The sequence below is a fragment of the Nannospalax galili genome, unplaced genomic scaffold (assembly GCF_000622305.1).
Source record: "Nannospalax galili isolate Female #2095 unplaced genomic scaffold, S.galili_v1.0 scaffold528, whole genome shotgun sequence".
NCBI lineage: Eukaryota > Metazoa > Chordata > Mammalia > Rodentia > Spalacidae > Nannospalax > Nannospalax galili.
This window is the reverse complement of record NW_008359681.1, coordinates 3983865-4007803: the sequence shown is the minus strand read 5'-3', so window position 1 is coordinate 4007803 and position 23939 is coordinate 3983865. Positions and strand designations below refer to the sequence as shown.

General features: G+C 38.2%; 2 protein-coding genes across 8 annotated transcripts in view; one reads left to right on the top strand and one right to left on the bottom strand.

Annotated features, from left to right (window-relative positions):
• Dnajc3 (DnaJ heat shock protein family (Hsp40) member C3) overlaps positions 1 to 7549 on the top strand; it is a 69916-nt gene extending 62367 nt beyond the window's left edge. Inside the window, exons 10-12 of the mRNA XM_008823607.2 lie at positions 2425 to 2557; positions 3427 to 3575; positions 4916 to 7549. Coding sequence (XP_008821829.1) covers positions 2425 to 2557; positions 3427 to 3575; positions 4916 to 5073 — 440 coding nt within the window. The 3' untranslated portion in view covers positions 5074 to 7549. The remainder of the gene's footprint in view (positions 1 to 2424; positions 2558 to 3426; positions 3576 to 4915) is intronic.
• Positions 7550 to 12995: 5446 nt separating this feature from the next.
• Uggt2 (UDP-glucose glycoprotein glucosyltransferase 2) overlaps positions 12996 to 23939 on the bottom strand; it is a 259231-nt gene continuing 248287 nt past the window's right edge. For 4 of the 7 annotated variants that reach the window (XM_029558882.1, XM_029558884.1, XM_029558883.1 and 1 more), the window contains one exon: positions 12997 to 13721. In XM_029558882.1, coding sequence (XP_029414742.1) covers positions 13557 to 13721 — 165 coding nt within the window. In that variant the 3' untranslated portion in view covers positions 12997 to 13556. Of the gene's footprint in view, positions 13722 to 19886; positions 20014 to 23939 lie in introns of all 7 variants that reach the window. The other 3 variants (XM_008823606.3, XM_029558887.1, XM_029558888.1) reach the window with 3 other exon arrangements.

Genomic DNA, 23939 nt, shown 5'->3' with positions numbered 1-23939 from the left:
TCTGCAATGGTCCCTGAGCCATGGGTAGGTGGAGTTTAATATAGGAGTCCTGTCAAGGACCAGTATTCTGCACTCTTATTCTCTACACTTTGGCCATTTGTGTCCTTTTGTGTTCATGGCCCTCTGTTGCATGAGAGACCTTCATTGATGAGAGAGATGCATTAGTGTTCTTGCTACCCTATTCCATTATGTTCTGTGAGCCTTAGGTGAAGAGGTTGCATTGTAGATGTGTCACTTAGGCTTGGACAATTCACAGATAATCTGTGTGTGACCAGTTGTGGAACTCTGCAATAATCTCTATCTGTTGCAAAAGAAGCTTCTTTGATGAGTGGTGACTAGCATACTTATCTGTAAATATGAGAATCCGTATTTTGTACATAGTAAGAAATTACATTTATCTAGGAATGTATCAGCCTTGGGATTTTCTTTAAGATCTATGACCTGTGAAGCCATATGTATTTGGCTATGTTTACAGTACCACACTTGAGTTCTCTCCCATTGAGTGGGCTTCAAGTCCAATTAGGTAGCTGTTGATTACTCCCCAAGATAAAAGTGCCACTACTGCCCCAATATAGTTTGCTGTGCCAGTCATTGATGTGGTTATTAGGCCTTAAAGCTGAGGTTGGACCATCGATTAATGTTCTCCCTTAGCATCTTGTGTAGTACTTTCCAAAACTATGAGAACTAGCCTTCAGGGGAAGTGGCTTCCAGGTCAGTTCCAGCTCCATTGCTCTAAATCCTGTGTCCGAAGTATGTTCTGTCTTTGGCAGTAGGGTCTTACCTTCAAGTTCTGGGAGGCCATCAAGGGCTGTGGTAACAGCCTGTGTAATTTTGGGAGTCTCTTGGACTACCCTGGTCAACAACTCAAAGGAAGGGTTCTCCTGTCTGGCATTGCTTCTTGTTATTGTAGCCTTCAACTATACACATGGACTCATGTAGAGATATTGTCTATATAATTTTTCAGAATGTTTTTGAACTAATTGATTTGATTCCCTCTGGTGTTTTACACTAGCTAGGCATTATGTATCTCTTCCTTGCTTTCCCTGTCTAACCCTCCCCCCATGCCTTTTCCAGGTAAAGTGTCCCCATTTTCCCCTTTTCTCCCTTGATGATACCTGTCTGCGATGGTCCTCCCTCTCTTCAGCTCCTTCTTCCCCTTTCCCCCCCATAGTTTGTTGTATAACCCTCCTTCTCCCCCTCTCATTTATCCATATTTTATCCATTTCCCTCTTAGAAACACCTGTATCCTACTTCTCTCAGGTTCCTTCTTTTTATCTCCTTGGTTTCTTTCCATTTTCCTGGCTCCTGAAGTTACATTACGATACATCTCACATATAAGGATTTGGTACTAGGATCCACAAATGAGGGAGAACATACATTGTTTGTTTTTCTGAGTCTGTTACTTCACTTAGTATAACTGTTTCTAGTTCCATCCATTCAACCTGCACATTTCATGATTTTGTCTTTCTTTACCACTGAGTAGAACTCCACTGTGTAAATAAATCACATTTTCATTATCCACTTGTCAATTGAGGGACACTTAGGTTGCTTCCATTTCTTAGCTATTGTGAAAAGAGCAGCAACAAACATGGATGTACAAGTGTCTCTGCAATAGGAGGAATCCTTTGGGTATATGCCAAGCAGTGGATCAAATGGCAGGTTCATTTTTAGCTTTTTAAGAGTTCTCCACACTTCTTTCTGTAGGGGTTGCACAAGTTTGCAATCCCACCAGCAGGGGATGAGCGTTCCCCTTTCCCCACATCCTCTCTAGCATTTGATATCATTTGTTCTCTTGATCTTAGGCAATCTGACTGGGGTAGGATGAAATCTTAGTGGTTTTAATTTGCATTTCCCTAATTACTAATGATGATAAACACTTTTTAAGATTTTTTTTTTTAGACATCTTTATTTCTTCTTTTGAGAACTCTCTGTTCATATCCTTAGCCCATCTTTTAATTGGCTTATTTGTTTTCTCAATTCTTCGTTTTTTGAGTTCTTTATATATTCTGAATGTTATATATTCTGTTGGATGTGTCGCTGCTTCTTCCAAACTATCAACCATAGTTGTCAATGCGGGTTTTCTTTTTCCAGTGTCTTTCTTTCCTATGCAGTGGTCATTTAAGTCTTGGTGGTAAGAGTGCTCAGTACAAGGTACTGATATTAAGATACCTTGAAGGAGATATGAGGAGATAATGTGGAAGGGTGGACAAGTAAACCAGTCAGAATGAATTCTGAATGGGAGTAAAAAAATGTTAGCATTTTTTTGTAGGTTTGTGAACAAAATTGTGAGAATGATGCCATTTAGGCTCTTAGCAACAATGAGTGACGGGGCTAGGAATGAGGACTTTAGTCCCAAGTTTGTAGGACAAGTAAATGCACCAAATTGTAACTCCCCTAACAGCATTTTCCTAAACATTTTAACAGCCATTCAGGATTATGAAGCTGCTCAGGAACACAATGAAAATGATCAGCAGATTCGAGAAGGTCTAGAGAAAGCACAGAGGTTACTGAAACAGTCCCAGAAACGAGACTATTATAAGATCTTGGGAGTAAAAAGGTGAATTATTAAAGTTGGCATGTATGTTTAATCAACCATTTTAAAGCTAATCATCACTCCTGTCTTAACGTTCTTCATTTTATTTACTCATATAATTTTAATGTTATGGTCAAGTTTCTTTGATAGAGACCAGTGATACACTAATAGAGAATTATAAGTTGGTGGTAATGGCTGTGAGACAAATGGGTCCTAGGCTAGACTTTTTAGGAATGGTTAAGAAGTAGAAGTGTGCTTTATTTTAGTGAGGATGGGAGGAGGGAGAGAGGGAATAAGGGGAGAAAAAACAAAGACCCATTTCTCTGACTAGGTAGACTGTCAGCTTTTATTCTAAAGTTTAAAACTTAATATTCTTACTATTAATAAAGCTCAATCCAAAGCACAAGGTTCAAGAGAACATAGTTTTAATGCCCAGGAAGAACTGAATTATGGCCATGTGAAAATTCAGAAAGAGATAATTGTAAAGATCTGTACTTGATTCTAAGATAACTTAGTAAACAGTGTCTAAGGAAGCCTGGAGTTACAGCTGAGTGATAGAGGGCTTGCCTCACATGTGTGAATCCCTAGATTCAATCCTCAGTACTGCTCAAAAATAAAGAAAATGCCTATATGCCCAATCTTTGGCCAATACCTGTGGAACTACTAGGAAAACAAGGTTGTGAATCATTAACAGACTCATACGTACATATAGTTTAATACATGTTTGCAGTGCTGTGATTAAACCTAAGGTCTTATGTATACGAGACAAGCCCTGTACTACTAAGTTGTATCCTCAGCCCTTGAGAGAACTCTTGTCACATAGCTTTTCTGATTTTTATGAAAGTAGGTTTGGCTCTTCTTAACTGACAGTTAACTAATTTCCCACCCTTCAGAAATGCTAAAAAGCAAGAAATCATTAAAGCATACCGAAAATTAGCACTTCAGTGGCATCCAGATAATTTCCAGAATGAAGAAGAAAAGAAAAAAGCTGAGAAGAAGTTCATTGATATAGCTGCTGCTAAAGAAGTCCTCTCTGACCCAGGTACCTTCTGCTTTTAGGATCTTTCTGTTTCTTGAAACAGCGCAGTTGGTGCGTTATTAGCTCCCTGATTCCTTTTCCTATCTCAGGGCAGAGGTGAGAGGTGGACAACAGGGTGGGTGCGCTGTGAGGCTTATGACTGACTCTTGGTCTTTCAGTTTTCACCAGTCCAGCCCGCCTGACGCTGGAGATCCTCAGATAAATGGTACAGTGAAAAGTATGGAATAAATTTTTCTACTTAAACACGTTCCTACAGTTTCTTAGCCTTAATTTTTTTCAACCATCATATGAAAGCACAACAAAAATATCACTTAGGCTCTTGCTAAAAATCTTTGGTCAGTGATGAATTCTCTGTACCAAATTCTCAAGTATCCCAAGAGCCAGTAAGGAAACCAGTATGCAATACAGGATTACAGAGAAGTGGGAGAAGAGTAAATAGCTAGCTAGGGCCTATTGTCCCCCCATGGATATCAGCAGTTTTTCCCTAAGAACAGACTTACTGGTTAGTATGTGTTACTGTATATTAATCTTACCTGGAAAGGAAGAGAGAAACAGGCTAAGAATTCACACATACTGCTTTTCTTAGTTTTCCTTATTAGTGGGAGTAGACATTCTAATTTAAGCTAGACAGATTCAACAAGAAGAAATTAAGTTTTGTTCCTTCAGCAAATCTTTTCTGAGTGCCTGTTTATGCTACAGAATTGATGCTAACAAACTGATCCTTTCTGTGCCCTATTAAATATATTAGGGGCACACCACCTGTTCTGTTTAGTCAATGTCAAGTGCTTACAATATCCCTTGAATGTAGTATAAGGGTGGGGTAGCTTATCAGACCTAGAGTTGGAGTTGGCTAATACCTCCAAATCCCTCAAGACTCATCTATCACCTGTATAAAGAAAAGACTACAGGTCCTTTTCTCTAGCTCCTGATCTTAATCTCTAGATGGTCTTTGCTTTTTTCCCATCCTTTCAGTGTTCCTCATTGTGTTCTTCATGAGTCTGCATTGCTCTCTGGGAAAAAAGTGAGCCTTTTGTAGTGGTGTATTACACTTGCTGGGCTGAATAATGGGGCTCTAGAAAGCTCATTAGATACTTTGTGGAGGGGGACTGTTGAGGTTCTTGCCTGGTAGGCTTCACTTTTGAGGGCTAAGGTAGTGACTGACATGCTGTTTTGTAAGAGCATTAGCTCTCCTTGGAATTATTTTTCCTCTGGGTAAGAATGGAAGTATGAATTTGAGTATTAGGCACAATTGTTTTGCTAAATGAAATGGAAAGTAGTTCCCCAAACCCCATCCCTATATCTTAGTTAATATTTGGGTCTTAATTTGTTGGTTTCTTTTCTAGAAATGAGAAAGAAGTTTGATGATGGAGAAGATCCCCTTGATGCAGAGAGCCAACAAGGAGGTGGTGGCAACCCATTCCACAGAAGTTGGAACTCATGGCAAGGGTTCAATCCCTTCAGCTCAGGCGGACCATTTAGATTTAAATTCCACTTCAATTAAACCAACTGTTTTACTGCTCCTCTTCTTTTTTTTGTTTTATAAACCTTTAAAACAAAAAATTTGTTCTGGGATCCTAATGGAAAAAAATATTCAAATCTTTTTGTTTGCCCATGACCAAAGAGTTGTTTGAATAAGAAGAAAAACTTTTCTTATTTTAGACTTAAGATTGATGGGTCTGCAAAGGTAGGGAGCAAGGAACTGTTCTGTTTCTCACAAAGAACCCTATAATCATTTCACAGCTATCTGGAAGAAGTTGTCTGATGTGTTTAGCCTATAGAAGTGTTCATATATCGCCTGTATTTTTTATTTTTTAAATAACCCTGGATTAACATAGAGGTTCTTCTCTCCACAGCTTTGCATAGTACCTATAAGGAGGAGTGGTAATCTTCATGAGAATGGTTTATGTCTCAGTATTCTTAAAGAGAATATGAACAGTTGAACTTAATTTTCTTAGGGACAACTATGCTTAGATTTTGGTCAGTCCAGTCACTTGCAAGTGTTTATTCCTGTACCAGTGTCAACACAGCTATCACTGAAGGTTTTAGGAAACTTACCATGGTAGATGGTATGTCCAGGTATAGACTGGCTTGATGTTAAGCATATACCAATTTAACTTGAATTTAATTATAAAAACTTAGAGGGCCTTCCTTTAAATGTTAAACTTAAAAGCAGTTAAAGTTTGTGAATGAAGTTCAGATAATATCAGTGGTATTTGAAATAATATTACTGAATGTCAATTTGAAATACTTTTTTTTTCTTTTTTTGTCTTTTTGAGACAGGGTCTCCTTGTAGCACCAGCTGTCCTGGAACTCACTATGTAGACTAGGCTGGCCTCGAACTCACAAAGATCCACCTGCCTCTGCCCCCCAAGTGCTGGGACTAAAGGCATGCGCCACAACGCCCGGCTTGAAATACTTTTTAAACAACTGAAGTTCCAAGTTTTTTAATAGGCATTTCCTGAACAAAACTGGCTTAGAAATGAGGTTGCTCTATCAGCATCAGCAAACACAGAACACCACAATTCCCACTTTTAAATAGTACAGGAAAGCAGCCTCTTTTTCTCTTACATCTGGTCTGTCTTAGCTGTGCTGTTTTCTGATATATTGGACAGCAGATCTGCCTCATTGGGCCTGGATCCTCCTGCTTAGAAGAAAGTACAGGCCTGCAAATCCACTGAGCTCTGGCTATGCACCCACTGTCATTTCATTTAATAAGATGGTGTTTTCTCCTGAGATATCCTTTTGTTTTTTAAAAGATAACTATTTAAGAATCGTACTATTCAATATTTGTATACTGGATAATTTTTGCTTTAAAAATGTGTTACTAAATCAAGATGGTTGAATATTTGTGGAACTACTGATGCTACATTGAAAATCTAAAAGAATTACTCTCGTAAGAATTATTACCTTTATTCTAGAAAGGTTTTTGGTTTTGTCTTAACATTTTAAGCATAAAGCATCTAATATATTGCTTTTATGAAGTAAAGCATTTTAAATTCATTATGGGAGGTATCTTGACTGTGAATATAGCAGCCAAGCACAAATTATTTTCTTAACCTACAGTCATATCCTTAAAAAAACACAGAAAAAGGTTTTTTTTTATGAGGTCACAAGTCACATAGGTGAGTTGAGCAAAACATTTAAAAGTGCTTTTTGCCTCTACTTAGGAGCTATTTCTTATCAATAAACTTAACAATATATTTAAAAAACTATTGAATATCTTTCAGCTTTCATTTTGCTTCAGTGTCTCAAAATTCAAGTCAGTGTGAATCTAATTTGCAAGATAAATTCATTTTTATGTTTTTAAATCTTAGTAATCTCATTTCTTCACTACTTACGAAACAGTTGTGTTTCAATCTGGTCACTGTGACATTTTTTGAAATACAGTGATAGTCTCTGTGTACTTTCAAAAGCTAGAGTTTTACTGTCATAACAAAGGAAACATTATTAAGTTGCTTGCCCTTCCTTTTGGAGTAGGTGGAAAGTTGCCAATAACATGAAGCAAGGGGCATTTTGAGATGGTTGAATGCTGGGCTGCATAGAATGTGTGTCCCAGATCTAGCTGCCTCCTAATTTGCTTCCTAGAGATTGTTGCATTTTCCTCCTTACTTGTAACAATCAAAGTAACTGAGGCCTTAGTGTAGTCTTGCTAACCAAAATGTGTAGTTATTTGTGTTCAGTGGAGTGAAATGACAAACTTTGGTGCCAATGCCATGGAGAAAAACACAGTTGGATCTGTTTTGCAGATTAGTGAAATAGGAGTTCCATTCTGGATGGCCATCAGCAGTCCTCTGGTGTCTACACTAATAAGTATTATCCTTAAACAGCACTGGAAAGTCCTGGTTGAGTAAAAGGTCAGAATAATTCTTCCCCTGACCTGCCTGACATAGTATATCATGCAGTATAAAAAGCATTTTCTTTTTTTGCACTTCCAGTTTCTGTTTTTAGGGACTACAGGTAGCAAGTAACCTTTGTGACAGTTCTGGGAAAAAAAAAATGATCAAAGCTCACCTTTAGCTGAATTCAATTCTGTTTTTAGCCTTCCCTTCCTCTTTGGTGAGCTCTTTGAGTGCAGTGTTATCTGTCTGTACCCAGTGGATGTCCTTCACAGCAGGAAGAATGAAAGACATCACCCTATAATATGGGGAAAACAAAAACAAAAAAAAAACCAAAGGAGACTTCTTTTAATTTACTCCTCAGTTCTGCAAGTTTGCTATTTCTACCATGAATAGCAGAAAATGTAAAAATAATTCCAATAGTTTACTAATGTGAGTTGGATGTAACATCTTAAAGGTATCCTTCTTAGTCAGTGTTAAAAAGTTTTTTTTTTGTTGGAATCAAACCTGGGTCCTCTGAAAGAGCAACCAGTGCTCTTAACTGCTGAGCCATCTCTCCAGTCCCAAGACAGTTAGTGTTAAAAAGTTTTTTTTTTGTTGTCTTTTTGAGACAGGGTCTCCCTGTAGCTCCAGCTGTCCTGGAACTCACTATGTAGACCAGGCTGGCCTCAAACTCACAAAGATCTGCCTGCCTCTGCCTCCCAAGTGCTGGGATTAAAGGCGTCACCACCACGCCCAGCCCAAAAGTTTATTTTTAAATAGCAGTATGGAAAACAAATTATTGGAGTTCTGATAATGGAATTTAAAATTACTTGACATTTTTAAAAGAAAAATGCTGGCAAGCATGGTGGTATGTACCTGTAAATCCCAGAACTTGGGAGGCTGAGATAGGAGGATCACTTACTTTGGGGCCAGGCTGGATTAGAGTGAGACTGCTTCAAAAATAGAGCCCCCACAAGGGGAAGAAGGAAGGAGATAGTTTGCTAACTAAGTAGAAGGCCAGTAGTGAGTCATCATTATCCATTCCTGGCAGAAAATGGCATTTCATTAGTCAGAGGTTGTGTTTTGACTTTTACCATGAAGAAAGAAGGTAAGATGCACAAGTTAGAAATAGCTGCTTAGGCTTATGTGGGAGCTGACTTGCCTTATAGATACTGGACACTGGTAAATAAGGCCTTATGAAATGTTTTCAGTAAGTACACATCAGTGGGATAATCTGAAGAAACAGTTTTCTTGAATGTATTTTTACTTTCCCACAGTTATAAAGGAAGAAGGAAAATACTAAGTTTTAACAACTAATGTCTTATTCCAGATCTTATCATTCCTTTTCCTTTAGTAGCAGAATTTATTCTGTAATTTCAAATGATGTTAAGAGGGGGAGATAGTTTTTGTCTTTTTACAGATGATCTCATTTGCTGAATGATTTAAGAGTAATATTAGCCACTGCGTGGCTTTGTGTACAGAAATAGGTTTTGTTGCACATGTTTGTGGATAATATAGTTACCTGTGCATAGAAAAGCAGGGCACAGGGAAGATAAAAATGGGAGATGTTCGATAACTTAAAAGATTACATTTGTTAAAATGGGACAAACTTAATCCATTTCAATTTAGTGTTTTAATAAAAAAGGAACTAAAATTATTTCAAATGGGGGCTCACATATGTCTGAATATGGGCACTATTTTTATGCCCTTGTATTTTCACATTTAATAAAAATATTTATGGTCATATCACTACTTTCTTGCTTTTGATTCTTGGTTAAACTTTGAGTAAAAAATATTCTAACAAAGACCATCTTAGAAGTGCATTTCCAACTTTATTTCCCACAAAATTAGTGATTGCGTTGATAAAAGCTCTCTATTATGTGAGTTGACAGGAAAGGTCAGAGCATAAAATGTAGATATGATTTAAATCTTTTAACCACCAAATTCGAGGAAACTGGGACATACCTACATGTAGGTAGTAGTACACGCATACACATAAAAAAATAAAAATAATAAAATATTAAAAAATATATGTTAGATTTTAATATTAAAATCTAACAAATTGGCTTTGTTTGAAGACTTTCTCTTTTACCCTATATTGTGTGATACTATTCCTGGGGAGAGGTGAACAAATGTCCACTTCACCCCAAATAGAGAATTGAGTTTTGTGGGGATTACTTACAAGAGTGTGGGTGAGGGGTTACTTACAGGTGCAGAAATGACTCAAAGGCTGCATCACCGAAGGCTCACTCCAGCACGGGTGACGACTCATGAAAGCAGGAAATGTGGGAGCACACTGCACAACCTTCAGGCAACTCAACAGGTTGGACAATGTCTTTTCTAGGCAGGTGAATTCACCTCTGCTGCTTTCAGGTGGCTTGGTTGTTCTGGGAGTCTTCTAGGAAGCTCAGCTCCTCTGAGTGTTTCTTAGCAGTCCTTAGGGCTTATATATGCTTGAGGAGGGAGGGGCCTAGTGAAGCTGGTCAATTTTAGAGACTTCTTGAAGCTACAGAGTTGTTTACCTCCTGAGCTTAAGGATCTACCCTGCAGGATGGAATGTTTATCTCCCTTTAGAACAGCCTGTTGTTTACTGAGCTTCCCTCCAAAGATGGCAAGTTTCATCTAGGAGGAAATTGCTACAAAACATCCAACTAGTTCATTTCTGTTGTCTGAAGATGTCAATAGGTAAAAGAGGCCCAGCACTGCCTGACAGTAGGAAGCGCAAAGGACATTCACATTCTTTTCTCTGAGCCTCTAGCATTCCTTTAGAAGGCACTAGCTCCTGTCACTCCCCACCTCTAGATCTGGGTTTCATCATCTTTAAAAAAATAAATACAATTATCATCTTAAGGCTTACAGTTTACACCCCAGGATGATGAAATCTAAAAACTTTTTTTCTGCTGAGCAAATTATTCAGGAGATGGTTGACAAACAGAATCATAAATGCACACTTTTTGTCATAAAGGTACAGTTTCTGCCATTTGTCCAGTTTCTGCCATGGTCCTATAAAAGCTCTAGACAAAGGAGTTTGACAGCTTTTTCCTCTCTTGGCAACCCCTATCACTCTTGGGATTTCTCTCTTCAATTTCTGAATTTTCTGTAATCTTAATAAATTCTGCTTCTGCTTTGTGTACTCTCAGGCGAGCCTGTATTAATCTTCACTGGCACTTGGAGCCACCATTCTAGGTCATCTTTGACCATGAGTGTCTGGCATCTTTGATCCTTGGGTGATGCAAACTGGGCTGTGAACGTTATTTCTCTCGTGCTCTATGCTACTTCATTTGCCCTGTACTTCACTTTCCCAGTTAAAAATTTAACAAACTAACTCATTCTTTAGAAGTCACTTAAGTCTATTAAATTAAGAGTAGTGGGTAAGACAGTAGGGGAATATTGGTAGACTTTTTTGGCTCTAAGCACAGGTTCATCAGCACCTTTGATTTGATCTCTGGAACCACAGATCTGAGACTAGCCAGTCCTGATGTTCACTGTCAGAAGCTAAATTCTTTGACCTGTTTTGCTGCTATGTTTCAGAGAAGAAAATTCCTCTCTGAAGAAATAGTAATACTTTAATCACCAAAACATGCTCTGAAGTGTCATTACTTACTGCCTCTGTTCTCTTGAAGTCTCTTGTGGGTAGTGGCCACAATATTTCCTCGGCAGGTGCTGGAACTAGGACCTGGCATAGGCACAAACTTTGGGCTCCTGCTTGTGTCAAGCTACATTTTCACTACTAATGAAAAGTTGATACTTAATTCCAGGTGACATGGCTGGTGATACTTGATTCTATTCCTTATAGGGACCAGAGGGCAAACTAGAACTATCTGAGCACTTCTGAAAGAAAACCTTAAGCATCTAAAAGCTTATCTGAATACTATGAAAACCTTGGGTTTTCTTCAGCTTATATTTGGAATGGTTTACTGTAATCACTAAGACTTAACTGTTATATGTTAAAGCTCAAGCTATCTTAATTCCTAACTTTGGTAATCTGCCATCTCTCACTTTCTCTTAAGGAAGGAGGGAGAGAAAACTATTCACAGTTCCAAAATGTAGTATACATTTCCAGGGTTCAATTTTTTGTTAAAATGTATTGGGACCTACACTGGAGAACCAGATTTCAGGATCCTAAACATAGCCCCTGGATTGCACTATTGGCCATTCCCATCAATACAGAACTGGATGGTTTCCTCTGTAAGGGTTGCTCCACACTCACTCAAATTAGACTTAGAGTCATTTACAGGAAAGTATCCCCAAAGAAGGTGGATTATCATATGGTTAGTGGTTTGGATGCATTGACAGCTCAACAAATTCCAAATTCAATGGAATTTAAGAATGGGCCATTTTATCAACATCCCTGTTAAGAAATGTGTAATTCATAAATCTGGATTTTCTGATACACTAGTTATCTAGAAACAAGACATGTAAATTTAGTCATTCAAAATCACAAGATAATAGGCGGGAAGGGAGCTATCAAGTCTGGTTATTTTCAGGTAAAAATTAAAATGTAATTTGAATACCTTAACTAACAAAAACTGTATGGAGAGGGAGAGTAAACTTTCTCTGACTTAGGTGGAACAGCTAGGGCAAGGATACTATTAAAGTTTGGATTTTTAGTATCCCCTAAAGCCCATATTTTGAAAGGCTTGGCTGCCACCAGCCTTTGGTGCTACCTGAGGTGGTGGAACCTTTTGAGAGGCTGAACCCAGTGAAAGGAAGTTAGGTCACTGGTGGCATGCCCTTGAAGGGTATTGAAACTCTAGCCCCATTTTCTTCATCTCTTTGCTTCCTAGTAGCCATGAGGTAAATAGCCATGTTGTTCTGTGCTGCCATTGGCCCAAAGCAATGCGGCCAAGTAATCATGGACTAAAACTAACTGAAAGTAAATTTATCTTCAGTTAAGTTGTTTATCTGGATATTGTGTCATAGCAATAGAAAACTGATGAACACGGGTTTTCAAATTCTCCATTGGATATGCTGTCAGATATAGAAAGATTAACCTAGTTTTTATGAGCTAAAAGGAGTAAGAGGCACAGATCACTTCTGGCTTAGTGTGGAACTATGTGTATAAACTCGTCCAAAGATGAATGAGTCTGTCTCTAGAGGTAGAGGGTTCCTCATTAACCTGGAGATTTTGAAGATGCCCTGAGGCTCCATATGATAGAATCCTGAATGGGCACCAGGAACACTAGTCAACCACTAAATTCTTATTAAATGTTTTCCAAGCAGAATCTGGACAGTTTTTTAAACAGGCATTTCCCATGGTCATGTCAGACCTACTAGAGGTATCCAACCTTCTTATTAAATGTTTTCCAAGCAGAATCTGGACAGTTTTTTAAACAGGCATGATTTCCCATGGTCATGTCAGACCTACTAGAGGTATCCAACTTTTTGACATTGGCATTTACAAGTGTGTGAGTTGTATTCATAGTCATCTTTGGGATGCATGCAGTCCATGGCACACATGCAGCTATGGAGCCAGAGATTGGACATGTCTGATAGACATTTCAGAGGATGAGATGCAAATGACACTAAGATCTCATCTAGTCCCAATATCCTATACTTATAGAATATTTGGATAGTTTAAAAATATTTACTGTTCTTATCCATTTAATAAAATGTAACAGGGGAACTAAATGTTTACATCCTTAGTTTCTATAAACATATTCAGCCCTTTTGAAAAAACATACATACATACATACATACATACATACATACATACATATGTGACTGCGTATAATTTTATGAGATGTACTTGTTTTTTAATGTTTCTAATTATAACATCAGGTTAAATCCTCATATGGTTTAAGATAAATAAATTACAACATAACTCCCATTTAAAAATGATAGTTAAAAGTAAAATATAAAATGGGTTTCTTATTCAGAGATAACCATGAGTATATTTTCTTTAAAGAAAGCCCCACAACTTGCTTTGATTTTAAATGCATTTTGTGAGTAAACAAACATGGATATGCACAAACCTGGAATATAAGATACTGATAGTGTGATAAACACCCATGAAGACCAGCTGGTCAAATACCTTCTGTTAATATCTGATCTGACCATACATCAAATTTTTAACTTGTAAAAAATCAGTTAAAAATCTAGCTTTAGATATTCAAGGGAATTTATCATATAACTTATTTTTAAACTTTAAATGTATTTTAAATATCTAAAATTTAAAAAACAAAAAACAATTAAATTGAATGTCACTAATTTGAATGAAACTTCCTACTGGTCTTAGCAGTTCCACAAATTCCCAGCAGGTGGCAGAGTTTTCATCAAACTTTGATCTCTTCACATGTGTACCAGTGCTAGAGTTCATCGTGTACTGAAACTGCAGGGAAAGGAAAGTTTGTTTAGTTTATGAAATTTCAAATATGAAATTAGCTTAAATGCCACCAAGGGGTGGAATATATAAAAAAGCACAAGTGTTGACAGAATCTTGTGTATTAGTTGAATACCTATGTTGTCATATGATGTGAGAATAGCTCTTACACATTTTGGTACCCATTGTAACAATCATAAATATTTGTCTTTTTAACCACCTAGAATGTGATCTTCCACAAGTGTATGAGAACTAGTAACGCACCTTATTTATGTCATTGCTAAGATCTCTATATATCCACAAAGAATTTTATGAAAAAGCATTGAAAATATAAACATGACATAGGATTAAAATCTCATATGGTTTTAAGAAAAAGGATACTAGATACTAAATAATAGATTAGGCAACATGCACAAATTATCTGCCATTACCATTATGTGTAGTCCTAAGACAGGAAGTCAGTATTCAGACATATACCTAAGTAATAAGTACCATACAAATGTGAAATCAAATCTAATGAAGACTCTTAAGAGAACAAAATGGTGGAATCTCTATATTATTCACATACTCTAACTGGCTTAAGAGCATCAGAACGCACAGTGATATTTATAGACAGAAGTTAAAACATAACTGAAACAGCCTACTCAATTTGAGATGCCAGATTATCTCTTCATTAAATTCCATTGCCAAGATGATAAATATAAAAGAATAATATTAATTGGATGAGTAGACAGGAGACATTATTGCAGCAGTTATTAATGATTATCTAGAAATTAAAGAGAGTATGCTGATACATAAAATCTCTCCAGGATACAGAGCCGAGGTGATGAGCTGGCTTTTCTGATGCAGGATGCTAGGTCCTCCTAATAGAGAACACAGGCAGAAGTCAGCCAGTGAAGCAATGCTTGCAGGATTATCTGTGGGAAAACCCAGGTTGTCAGCTCTACACTATGATTCTACATTGCAAAGAGAAACTGTAAGCATGCTATTTATTTCAGGATAAAAAGTGGAAATAGAGTCCTACAAGCTTCTGGGTCCCCATTCATATGGACCTATAGCAATGGTATCAGTATGCACAAGACCCATGCAAACTCAAAAACCCAGTATAGAACTGTGGAAATGAACAGGAAGCTCCAATCTTAGCCAAGGAACTATTGTGCAGCTGATTACTTACTGCTGGGTGAGGAAGCGCTGATCTTTAAGGGACTGACTCTACATAGGCTAACTAGACTCCAGTGAATCAGTTTGCATTGAGGGACGTCAGGGGACACTAACTTGAATGGGTAGGTCTTAACATAAATGACAGAATGCATGAAGTTCAGTGGGGGCGGGGGGGAAAAGGATTAAGATGATGATTATGAAATAAAAGTTCAATAAAAATATTAAAAAATTATAGGGGCTGCAGAGATGGCTAGGCAGTTAATACTACTTGCCCTTCCAGACGACCCAGGTTCAGTCCCCAGCACCCACATGGCTGCTAACAGTGGTACATATTCCTGTCTATATCAGCAGCATTCTTTAAAGTGCAGCTGAGCTTTTTGGGAGGTCTTTTGGGCTGTAGCATTGCTGAGATCCTTTATGATCTTTGTGTTTTTCTTCTTTCTAGCTTTCAACAAAATGTTGAAATCTGAGGCTGAAAATAACAGTACCTAAATACTATAAGAATATGTTAATCTATCCACAAAAGTATGAAATATATCTTATAGACCCCCCCCAAAAAAAGTGAAATCCCATTTTTGAAATAAAATGGTGAGTTTTATTTTTTCTTTTCAATGGGTGTGGATGCTCACTAGTGTCTCATTTGGCATTTTGGGGTGGTATATGGGGATGGGCTTTCTTCTGTTTTTTACCCATGTACCGACAGGGAAGCTTATCAGTTATACACTATGCCCACCTACCACTGCCAATTAATCCTCCTATCCAGGCAAGCAACCTACTGAAGACACAGACATGTTACACCATAGCAGAGGGAACCTTCGCTATCAATCTATTGTGGCCAGTCTCCTCTGTTATTCTTAACTATGTACAAACAGCAAATAAGCTCTATATTTGAAAAGGACAAATAACAAAAAGGAATAAGGGCCAAAATAAGGACACAAAACAGCTTACCATGAAAACACAGGTACCCAAGAAACCCAAAATGATAAATTCTAATTGTTATTTTCAAGAGATGCCTGAAAAGTCAGTGAAACCATAAAAATCAAAAATGGAATTAAAAGGAAGCAAGCAGAGAAAATAAAGTTTTTGGAAATTAAGGAAGGATTATTCTCTTAAAAAATCAACAGAAGAATTAAGGAAAAAGTCAAGGAATCTCAAAAGAGATGGGAGGGAAAAATATATTAAAAATGTATCATTAAGAAAATAGTTCTATTTGTAGTAGCATTATAAGAACAAAATATTTGAAAAAACCCAAGTGAGAAAGTTAAACCACCTGTACAACTACAAAAATTGCTGAAGTAAAAGAAGACACAAATGAATGGGAAAATATTTCATGTTCATGACTAGAAGACTTATAATCAAGATGTCTATTCTTCCATAAAGCAATATACAGATTCAATAACATACTTATCAAAAACCCAATTACATTTTCTGTAGAAATAGAAAAAATTCTGTCCTAAAATTCACATGAACTCTTTATGAGACCCTGAGAAACAATCTGAAATTGGACAAGTTAACAGAGCTTACATAACCTGTTTCCTTATTACAGAGTTTCAGTAATCAAACCATTGTGGTTCAGGCATAAAGATAGGTCAAAGAAAAAGATCAGAGGTGAACCTCTGCATATATATATAAGTCCATCTTCGGCAAGAGTAACAAGATCACTCTGTGAGAAAATGATAGTCTCTTTGGACTATTATCTTACTCTATGCACAAAAATGAACACAAACTGGATTAAAGAACTAAAAGCAAACTCCTAAAGGAAAACTAATGATACTGGGCTTGACAGCGACTTCTTACACATGAAACTAAAGGCATAAGCAATAAGCACAACCCTAAAATCTTGGGTCCACTAAAAGGCACATTCATAGTGAAAAGTAACCTACCAAATGGGAGAAATACATGCAAATTATGTATCTGATAGGGTGTAAATATCTCAACTCTAGAAATAACTATAATTCAACAATAGAAAACCTGATTAAAAGATGGGGAAAAGATTTTAATGTATCCCCCAAGATACACAAATGATCAATAAGTATATGAAAAGATGTTTGGAGTGACTAATAGAAAAATCAAATCACAATGAGATTGTAACTTGAGACCCATTAGGATGATGGCAGCTATCAAAAAATATCGATGTAAAACCCCAACAAGTATTTGTGAGGATGTGGTGAAATGAGAACACTGGTTTACTTTTGGAAGGATCAGTGTTGCAACCATTATGGAAAATAGTATGTCAGTTGGTAAAAATTGAAAACAAAACACTTGATTTGGAAAACATTTCTAGATAGTCAAAAGAATGAAAAGCAGAGTCTCAAAACAGATATTCACATTTTCACAAGGTTTTCACATTCCCGCTCACAGCAGCATAATTCACAAAAGCTAAGAAATACAAACAACCCAAATGGCTATTAATGGCTAAAAGATAAGCAAACTGACATATACATATTAATGTACTAATATTTAGCCTTTTAAAAGGGAAGGCAGGCTGGGATTCAGCTCAGTAGTAGAGTGTGTGCCTGGCCATGTGTAAAGTCCTGGTTGAGATTCTCAGCACCACAGAAAGAAAATGAGGGTTAGAATAGAAGGAAATCTTGTCCTGTATATGATATGGACGAACCTTATGTCATTGTGCTAAATGAAATAACCAAGTCACAAAACTTTTATATAAAGCATTTAGAGTAGTCAAATTCAAAGCAGAAGTATAGTGGTGGTTACCAGAGTATATATGGAGAGAGGAAAAGTGGAGTGGATCTTTAACTGATACAGTGTTTCAGATTTAGAAGATGAAAAGTAATATGGAGGCTGCTTCAAAACAATGTGAATACATTTAACATTACTTGTGCACTTAAAAATGGTTAAGATGCTAAAGTTTATATTGTTTATTCTCTGCCATAATAAAAATTCATAAAAATATGTAGGTTCAATCCAAGATGTGAAAAGTTCAACTGATGAGAATTCTGGAAAAAGGTAACAGAGAAAAGGTAGATTAAAAGAATATGTTCTGGGGTTGGAGAGATGGCTCAGTGGTTAAGAGCACTGGTTGCTCTTTTAGTCGACCCCGGTTCAATTCCCAGCATCCACATGGTGGCTAACAACTGTAACTCCAGTTTCAGGGGATCCAACACCCTCTTTTGGCCTCTTCGGGTATTGCACAACTTGGGTGCACTTACATACCTGCAGGCAAAACACTCATAAAATTAAATAAAAAATATTTTTAAAAAGAATATATTCCAAAAGCACAATGTAACATGAGTCTTAAGTAGATACAACTCATGGGATACAATAAAAGTAGTAATAAGAGGGAAATTTATAGCTGTAGTCAAATTAAAATGAATTAAAATAAATCCTTACAGGGCTGGTGAGGTGGCTCAGTGGGTACAGCTGTTTCTGTGCCAGCATGATAACCTGAATAGGATCCCTGGAACCCACAGTGGGGGGACAGAACCTACTCCTGCAAGCTGTCCTCTGACCTCAACATGTGCTGTCAAGTGTGTGACCCCCCCACCTCACTAAAGAGTAATAAAAAAAATCCCTATCCTACATGAGGCCCTAGATTTAATCCCTAGCATCACAAAATATATAAAATAAGTAATAAGGTAGAGAGTAAAAACAACAGTAAAAACCAGTGAAACCAAATATTGGCTGTTTTCTTGAAAAGCATTAACAAAACTGACAAACTTAGCTAGATTAAGGGAAAAAATGATTGAAATTACTAAAAATAAGAAATAAAAGATGAGGCATTACCAAAATTTTTACAGAAAGAGGATTATGAGTATTATATTGGGCTGATGGGTAAAGGCATTTGCTGCTAAGCCTGATGACCTGAGTTCAATTTCTGGAACCTGCACAATGGAGAGAGAACTGACTCCAACAAGTTGTCCTCTGACTTCCACATTCATACTGTGGCATGCACACATGTGCATACACACAATTAAATGTAATAAAATATTTAAATGAAATGAGTATTCTAACCAACTATATGTCTGTGCTGGATAGCTTTAGTGTCAACTTGACACACCTGGGTTGAGGGAGCCTCAATTGGGGAATTGCCTCTATTGGACTGGCCTGTGGCCATGTCTGAGGGGCAGTCTGAGGGCCATCTTCTTGATGAGTAATATGGGAGGGCCCAGCCCACTGTGGGTGGTGCCACCCCTGGGCAGGTGGGCCTGTGTTGCATAAGAAAGCAGGCTGAGCAGGAGCGGAGGGAGCAAGCCTGTAAGCAGCATTCCTCCATGGCCTGTGCTCCAGCTCCTGCTTCCAGGTTCCTGCCCTGAGTTCCTACCTTGGGCTCCCTGATGAGCTGCAACCTGGGAGATGTAAGCTGAATAAACCCTTTCCTCCCCAAGTTGGTACTGGTCAGAGTATTTTGTCACAGCAATGAAGAAACAAACTAGGACAATGGCAAAACTTAGATATCTTAGAGGAACAAGTTTCTAGAAACGTATTTGCTGAGTGATTATGTTAGGTGCTGAAATGGCAAGATAACTGCAACTTTTAAAGCATAAAAAATGGAAGAAAATGTAATACAAGGCATTATCCAACTCGTTACTAATTATACTAGCACCAAGAACAAGGGGAAGGGGAAGAGGACCTGCATTTTCAATATTCTCAAGGCTGGAGGTTTTTTTTTGAGCTATGCAAAGTGTTTTAGCAATTTTCAGGGCTTGTTTGGCTGTTCATACTTGGAAAATTCAGTATAATCTTAAAGACAACATTTCCTATTTAACCTCTGTGTTTTAGAAAGCTAAATTAAATTAGCTTGGTATAAATTAAACCTATGGTTTAAATATGCAAGCTTAAATGTTGCACAGAAATCTGAAAATATATACAACTAATATGCACTTTAATAAAATGTGAGTTTAGCTATGTAAAATGAAATTCTTAATCCTATAATATACTTTCTTAATGAAATTCTAAGTCATTGATAACTTCACTAAGAACCTAGTCTGTACTTTGTTCTGATCTTATGAAGACAACATATGGCTCAGATGTTACTGAAGGGAAATCACTTACTTGTACTTTTCTTCTTATTTTCAAGATGATCTAACAATTTTCTTATCTCTGTATCATATTTGGCCCATTCTGGAACAATCCTTGCAGCAGCTTCTAGTTTAGGTTCTTTTGTTTTAGGATTATTGCACTAAAAGTTTAAACATTTTGTTAGTTAAAAAAAAGAGAACATTCTAGGAAATAGAAAGGAAATACTTGAAGACAATAGTATGTCACTAAGACAAATAAAATACATTTAGAAAAGCAAAGCCCCACTATTAGGTATCTAGATATAAGTAGGCTTGGAGGACACTGGGGCTGGGCCTCTCCTTCTTGACCAGAAGCCTGTAAAACAAAGGACTGGAGCAACAGAACAGAATTAGTGAATAGAAGTTTGAGAACAGAGTAATTTTTCTTGCTATTGGAAGAAAAGTGACGTCCTTGGCTGACATGACCTCCTGAGTTGCCTCAAAGTTTATTAATGGATAATGGTCTGAACTAGGCTCCACCAAGGCCTAAACCTGCTCATCAGGAGACTTTCTGATAAAGAACAAAGACATACCATTCTATGATATGTATCACATCACTGTATTTCCTAGTCTTCCAAAACAGACTATCTATCACCTGGACACAACAAAAGCTCTAAGGGAAATTAGAAAAAAACACTATAGAGCCTGCTTGGTACATCTATACTGGGGCAGTGATCTCTTTGGCTATTGCCTACTCTTGCCTCCTGAGAGTGTACTCTACTGTGCAATAAACTCTTCTACACTACGCTCTGTGTGTCTTGTATCAATTTTTTCAAAGGGGATTATAAGGACTAGGATACAAGGGAAGTCTGGACCCAGATCTTGGTGACACCATCATGCACTTAAAGTACTGCAAGTTTAATATAGATAGAAAGTGGTCAGGGACCCCAAAACAGCGGTTCTGAAAATGTTCTCTCTAGAGGCCAGGAATGCCAGAAGAGAGTTCTGGTTCCTTGTTAACCGCACCTCTGTGTGAAAGCCCTAAGTGAGGGCATGACTGAAACTGAGGAGGCAGCTGGATACCTTGTGGTTAGGCCAACTTGACTGATTAGCTCTTCCTTCCCATATCTCCAGTTTCTGCTACAACTCATTTAAGAAGCCCCCGGACTAGTAGCTCCATGATACTTATTTCCTGGGACCACTTCTGTTATGTAGGAGCTCTATCCTCTCTTTCTCTTAAGCTCCCACCTATGAATCTATAATAAACTTGTCCCTAAAACTGACCCTCTAGGGTCTACAAATTTTATTCTCTGGATTTTTGAGACAAGAACCTGAACGTCACTGGCTTAGGGCAGCTTTAGTAGCCATTGAGTTTTCTGAGAATGTAACCCTCTGAGTTAAGCCCATGAGGGGCCAGAAGACCTCCACCACACTCAAAGACATGCCAATTTTTCCTGTATCATGAAGAAGCACTGGGTGAGATTTGAAGGAGGATGAGGACAAGGACTGATATTTTATTTTTCCTGCTTTAACTTTATTTATACTCCATCTTCCTGCCCTCCTTGTCTACAGGCAGGAGATAAGATGTTTTGTATTCTATTCCTGCTTTCTTCTTTATGCCCCCCCCTTTCTCTTGGGAAATGGCCCGATTTTAAACCAGAAATATTTTAAACTGGGTAGATTTCTATGGAGGACCTAATTAAATCTCCACCTTTTCCTCTTTCTACCACTTGTGAGGCCAGAAGTCTAGCGTGTTCCTGGTCACCCCTTTTGCTCTGGGGGGAATTGGCTGAGTTTGTGCCTGGATAGGAAAGTGTTATACACTGGTGGGTGTGGAAAGAACCAGCATTGTGAGATGGCTCGACCTGGGAGGCCCAAGTAAATTCACAGCATTCCAGGGAAATGTGCAGGGGAAGCACTGATGCTTCCCAGATCCAAATAATAGATTTCTGGTTTCTGGACAAGCCCATGCCAGTGGAAAGAGTCAAAGGCAATGAGGGAGGATCACTGAGTGTACTTAGGTAGGAGGCTGGGTCTTAAGTATCTCTGGGCCTGCTTTTTCTTTGACTGAGACAGAACTGCCCTCCCACCCTCTACCCTGACTCCTTTGCTCCACACTGTTTGTCTGCTTTTGCTTCTAGTCCATTGAGCCATGATGTGTGCCCTTGATTTCTTTCACTTTCCAGTTGCTGTAACATGGAAAGGCTAAGGAACGCAAACATTCTGAGTGTACGTCCTTCCAAGTTCTCTTAGATACTTTTGTTTTCTGTACTCCACATTCCCTAGATAACAGAAATGTAAATCCAAATTGCATGTAGTAAGTTACAATGTGGCTCTCCAAATCCTGACTGATAGCTCTCTTTAAATAGGGGAATTCTCCCTGAGTGCTTAATATGCTGACTTCCTATCTAGGTAGAGGAATGTAACATGAACTCCATGCTTCATATAATCATTAGAAATGAGCTATCTTTCTTGACAGATAAAGTTCAATATTTACTCTAGAGTTTTTAATGTATGGTGGGTCTAGCACAGATAGGTTAGAATTATCCAGGCAAAATGGAGGAAGAATTCATCAAAGTCAGAGGGTATTGGAGTCATATAGAGTTGGTGAGTGCTGTTAGTCACATAGGCCCCCTTCCCTCAAGGTTGCTAACTAGGGAGGGCAGAATACAGGGAATCAAGGTAGTCTTGGTGAGAGCAGTTAGTCTGACAGGCGCCTCTTCTGATGATCACCCAGGAGGATGGAAGGAAAGATAAGGGAAATCTCCAGAGAATAGTCTGGAAAGTCAAAGGAGACATGAAGACTATCTTCTTTTTGTCTTACAATGAGGTAATAAGGGATACCTAAACTATCAGTTTGACCCAGAACTTAAAAAAAGAAAATGCCTTTTTTTTTTTGCACAAACCTGGTCTAAATTTAAACTAAAAGATAAAAATTGACCTTTAGAAGAAAATATCAATCAGCTAAGTCCACTTGAGGTAAGAGGAAAGGTCTCTGTTAAACTCAAAACCACTCCAAATTTTCTAGTATTCATAGATAATATCTAGTGAAATGACAAGTCACGGCTTATGTAAGTAATAGCTGCTTAATATTAACACCTCAATCAGAAATTTAAAAAAACTTACTGACTTTGGGGGCTCATAAGAAGGGTCAAAAGGGGCTGGAGAGATGGCTCAGCAGTTAAGAATACTGGTTGTTTTTGCAGAGGACTTGGGTTCATTTCCCAGGACCTATATGGTGGCTAACAACCATCATAACTCCAGTTCCTGGGTCGCCAGCACCCTCTTCTGACCTCTGCAGGCATTGCACAACACAGTACAGTTACATACATGCAGGCAATACACTCGTACTAATAAAATATTTTAAATAATTAAAAAAGAAATGTCAAATAACTTTATGCAGTTCTTTGACAAAAGATCTAATTATATTGCCATTCTATAAAAGAACAGAGCAGGGCACTCCCATCCTCAGACCTCTTGGGGTAAGTCTATAGTGCAGCCCTCCGCTCTTTGACTCCCCAACAGACACCTGGGGAACCAATACTGTTTCCTGATCCTTCTCACCCAGAGCAACTCAGTCCCTTTCTTGGGCTCCAGGAGCACCGCTTCTGGTCCTGGCCCTGCCCTCATCTCCCTCTACTTCCCTGGTCCTGCAACACCCGCCAGCCTCTTTCTGGGGCTGACAGCCTCTTTCTGGGGCTCCGAGGCTTACCTTTACTCTCCCTGATCCTTTGCATCCAGTACAACCCAGCTACTCAATCCACTCCCTGGGAAATCTTGGGGCTTCTTCCCTCCCCATCTGCCTTTGCATCCCTGCGTGGCGCGGCCACGGTGAGGGTCTCAGGTCAGTGCCACCCAGGTTCCTAAGGCCAAAAGCATTCTTAGAAGATTCCAGACCTAAGCAGAAAGTCTGAAAACTTCTGACCCACATTGGAATTGGGCCACCGCAGAACCCCTGAAGACAAAATCAATCCAGCCAAGACAATATAAAATCAAAAGAGAGAACCAGAATCTTAGATGAACCAGCTCTTCATACTCAAAAAGTAAACCACAAAGACACATAAAGTTCAAAAAAAGAAGCAGAACTAAACTTGAAGGCCTGAGTATC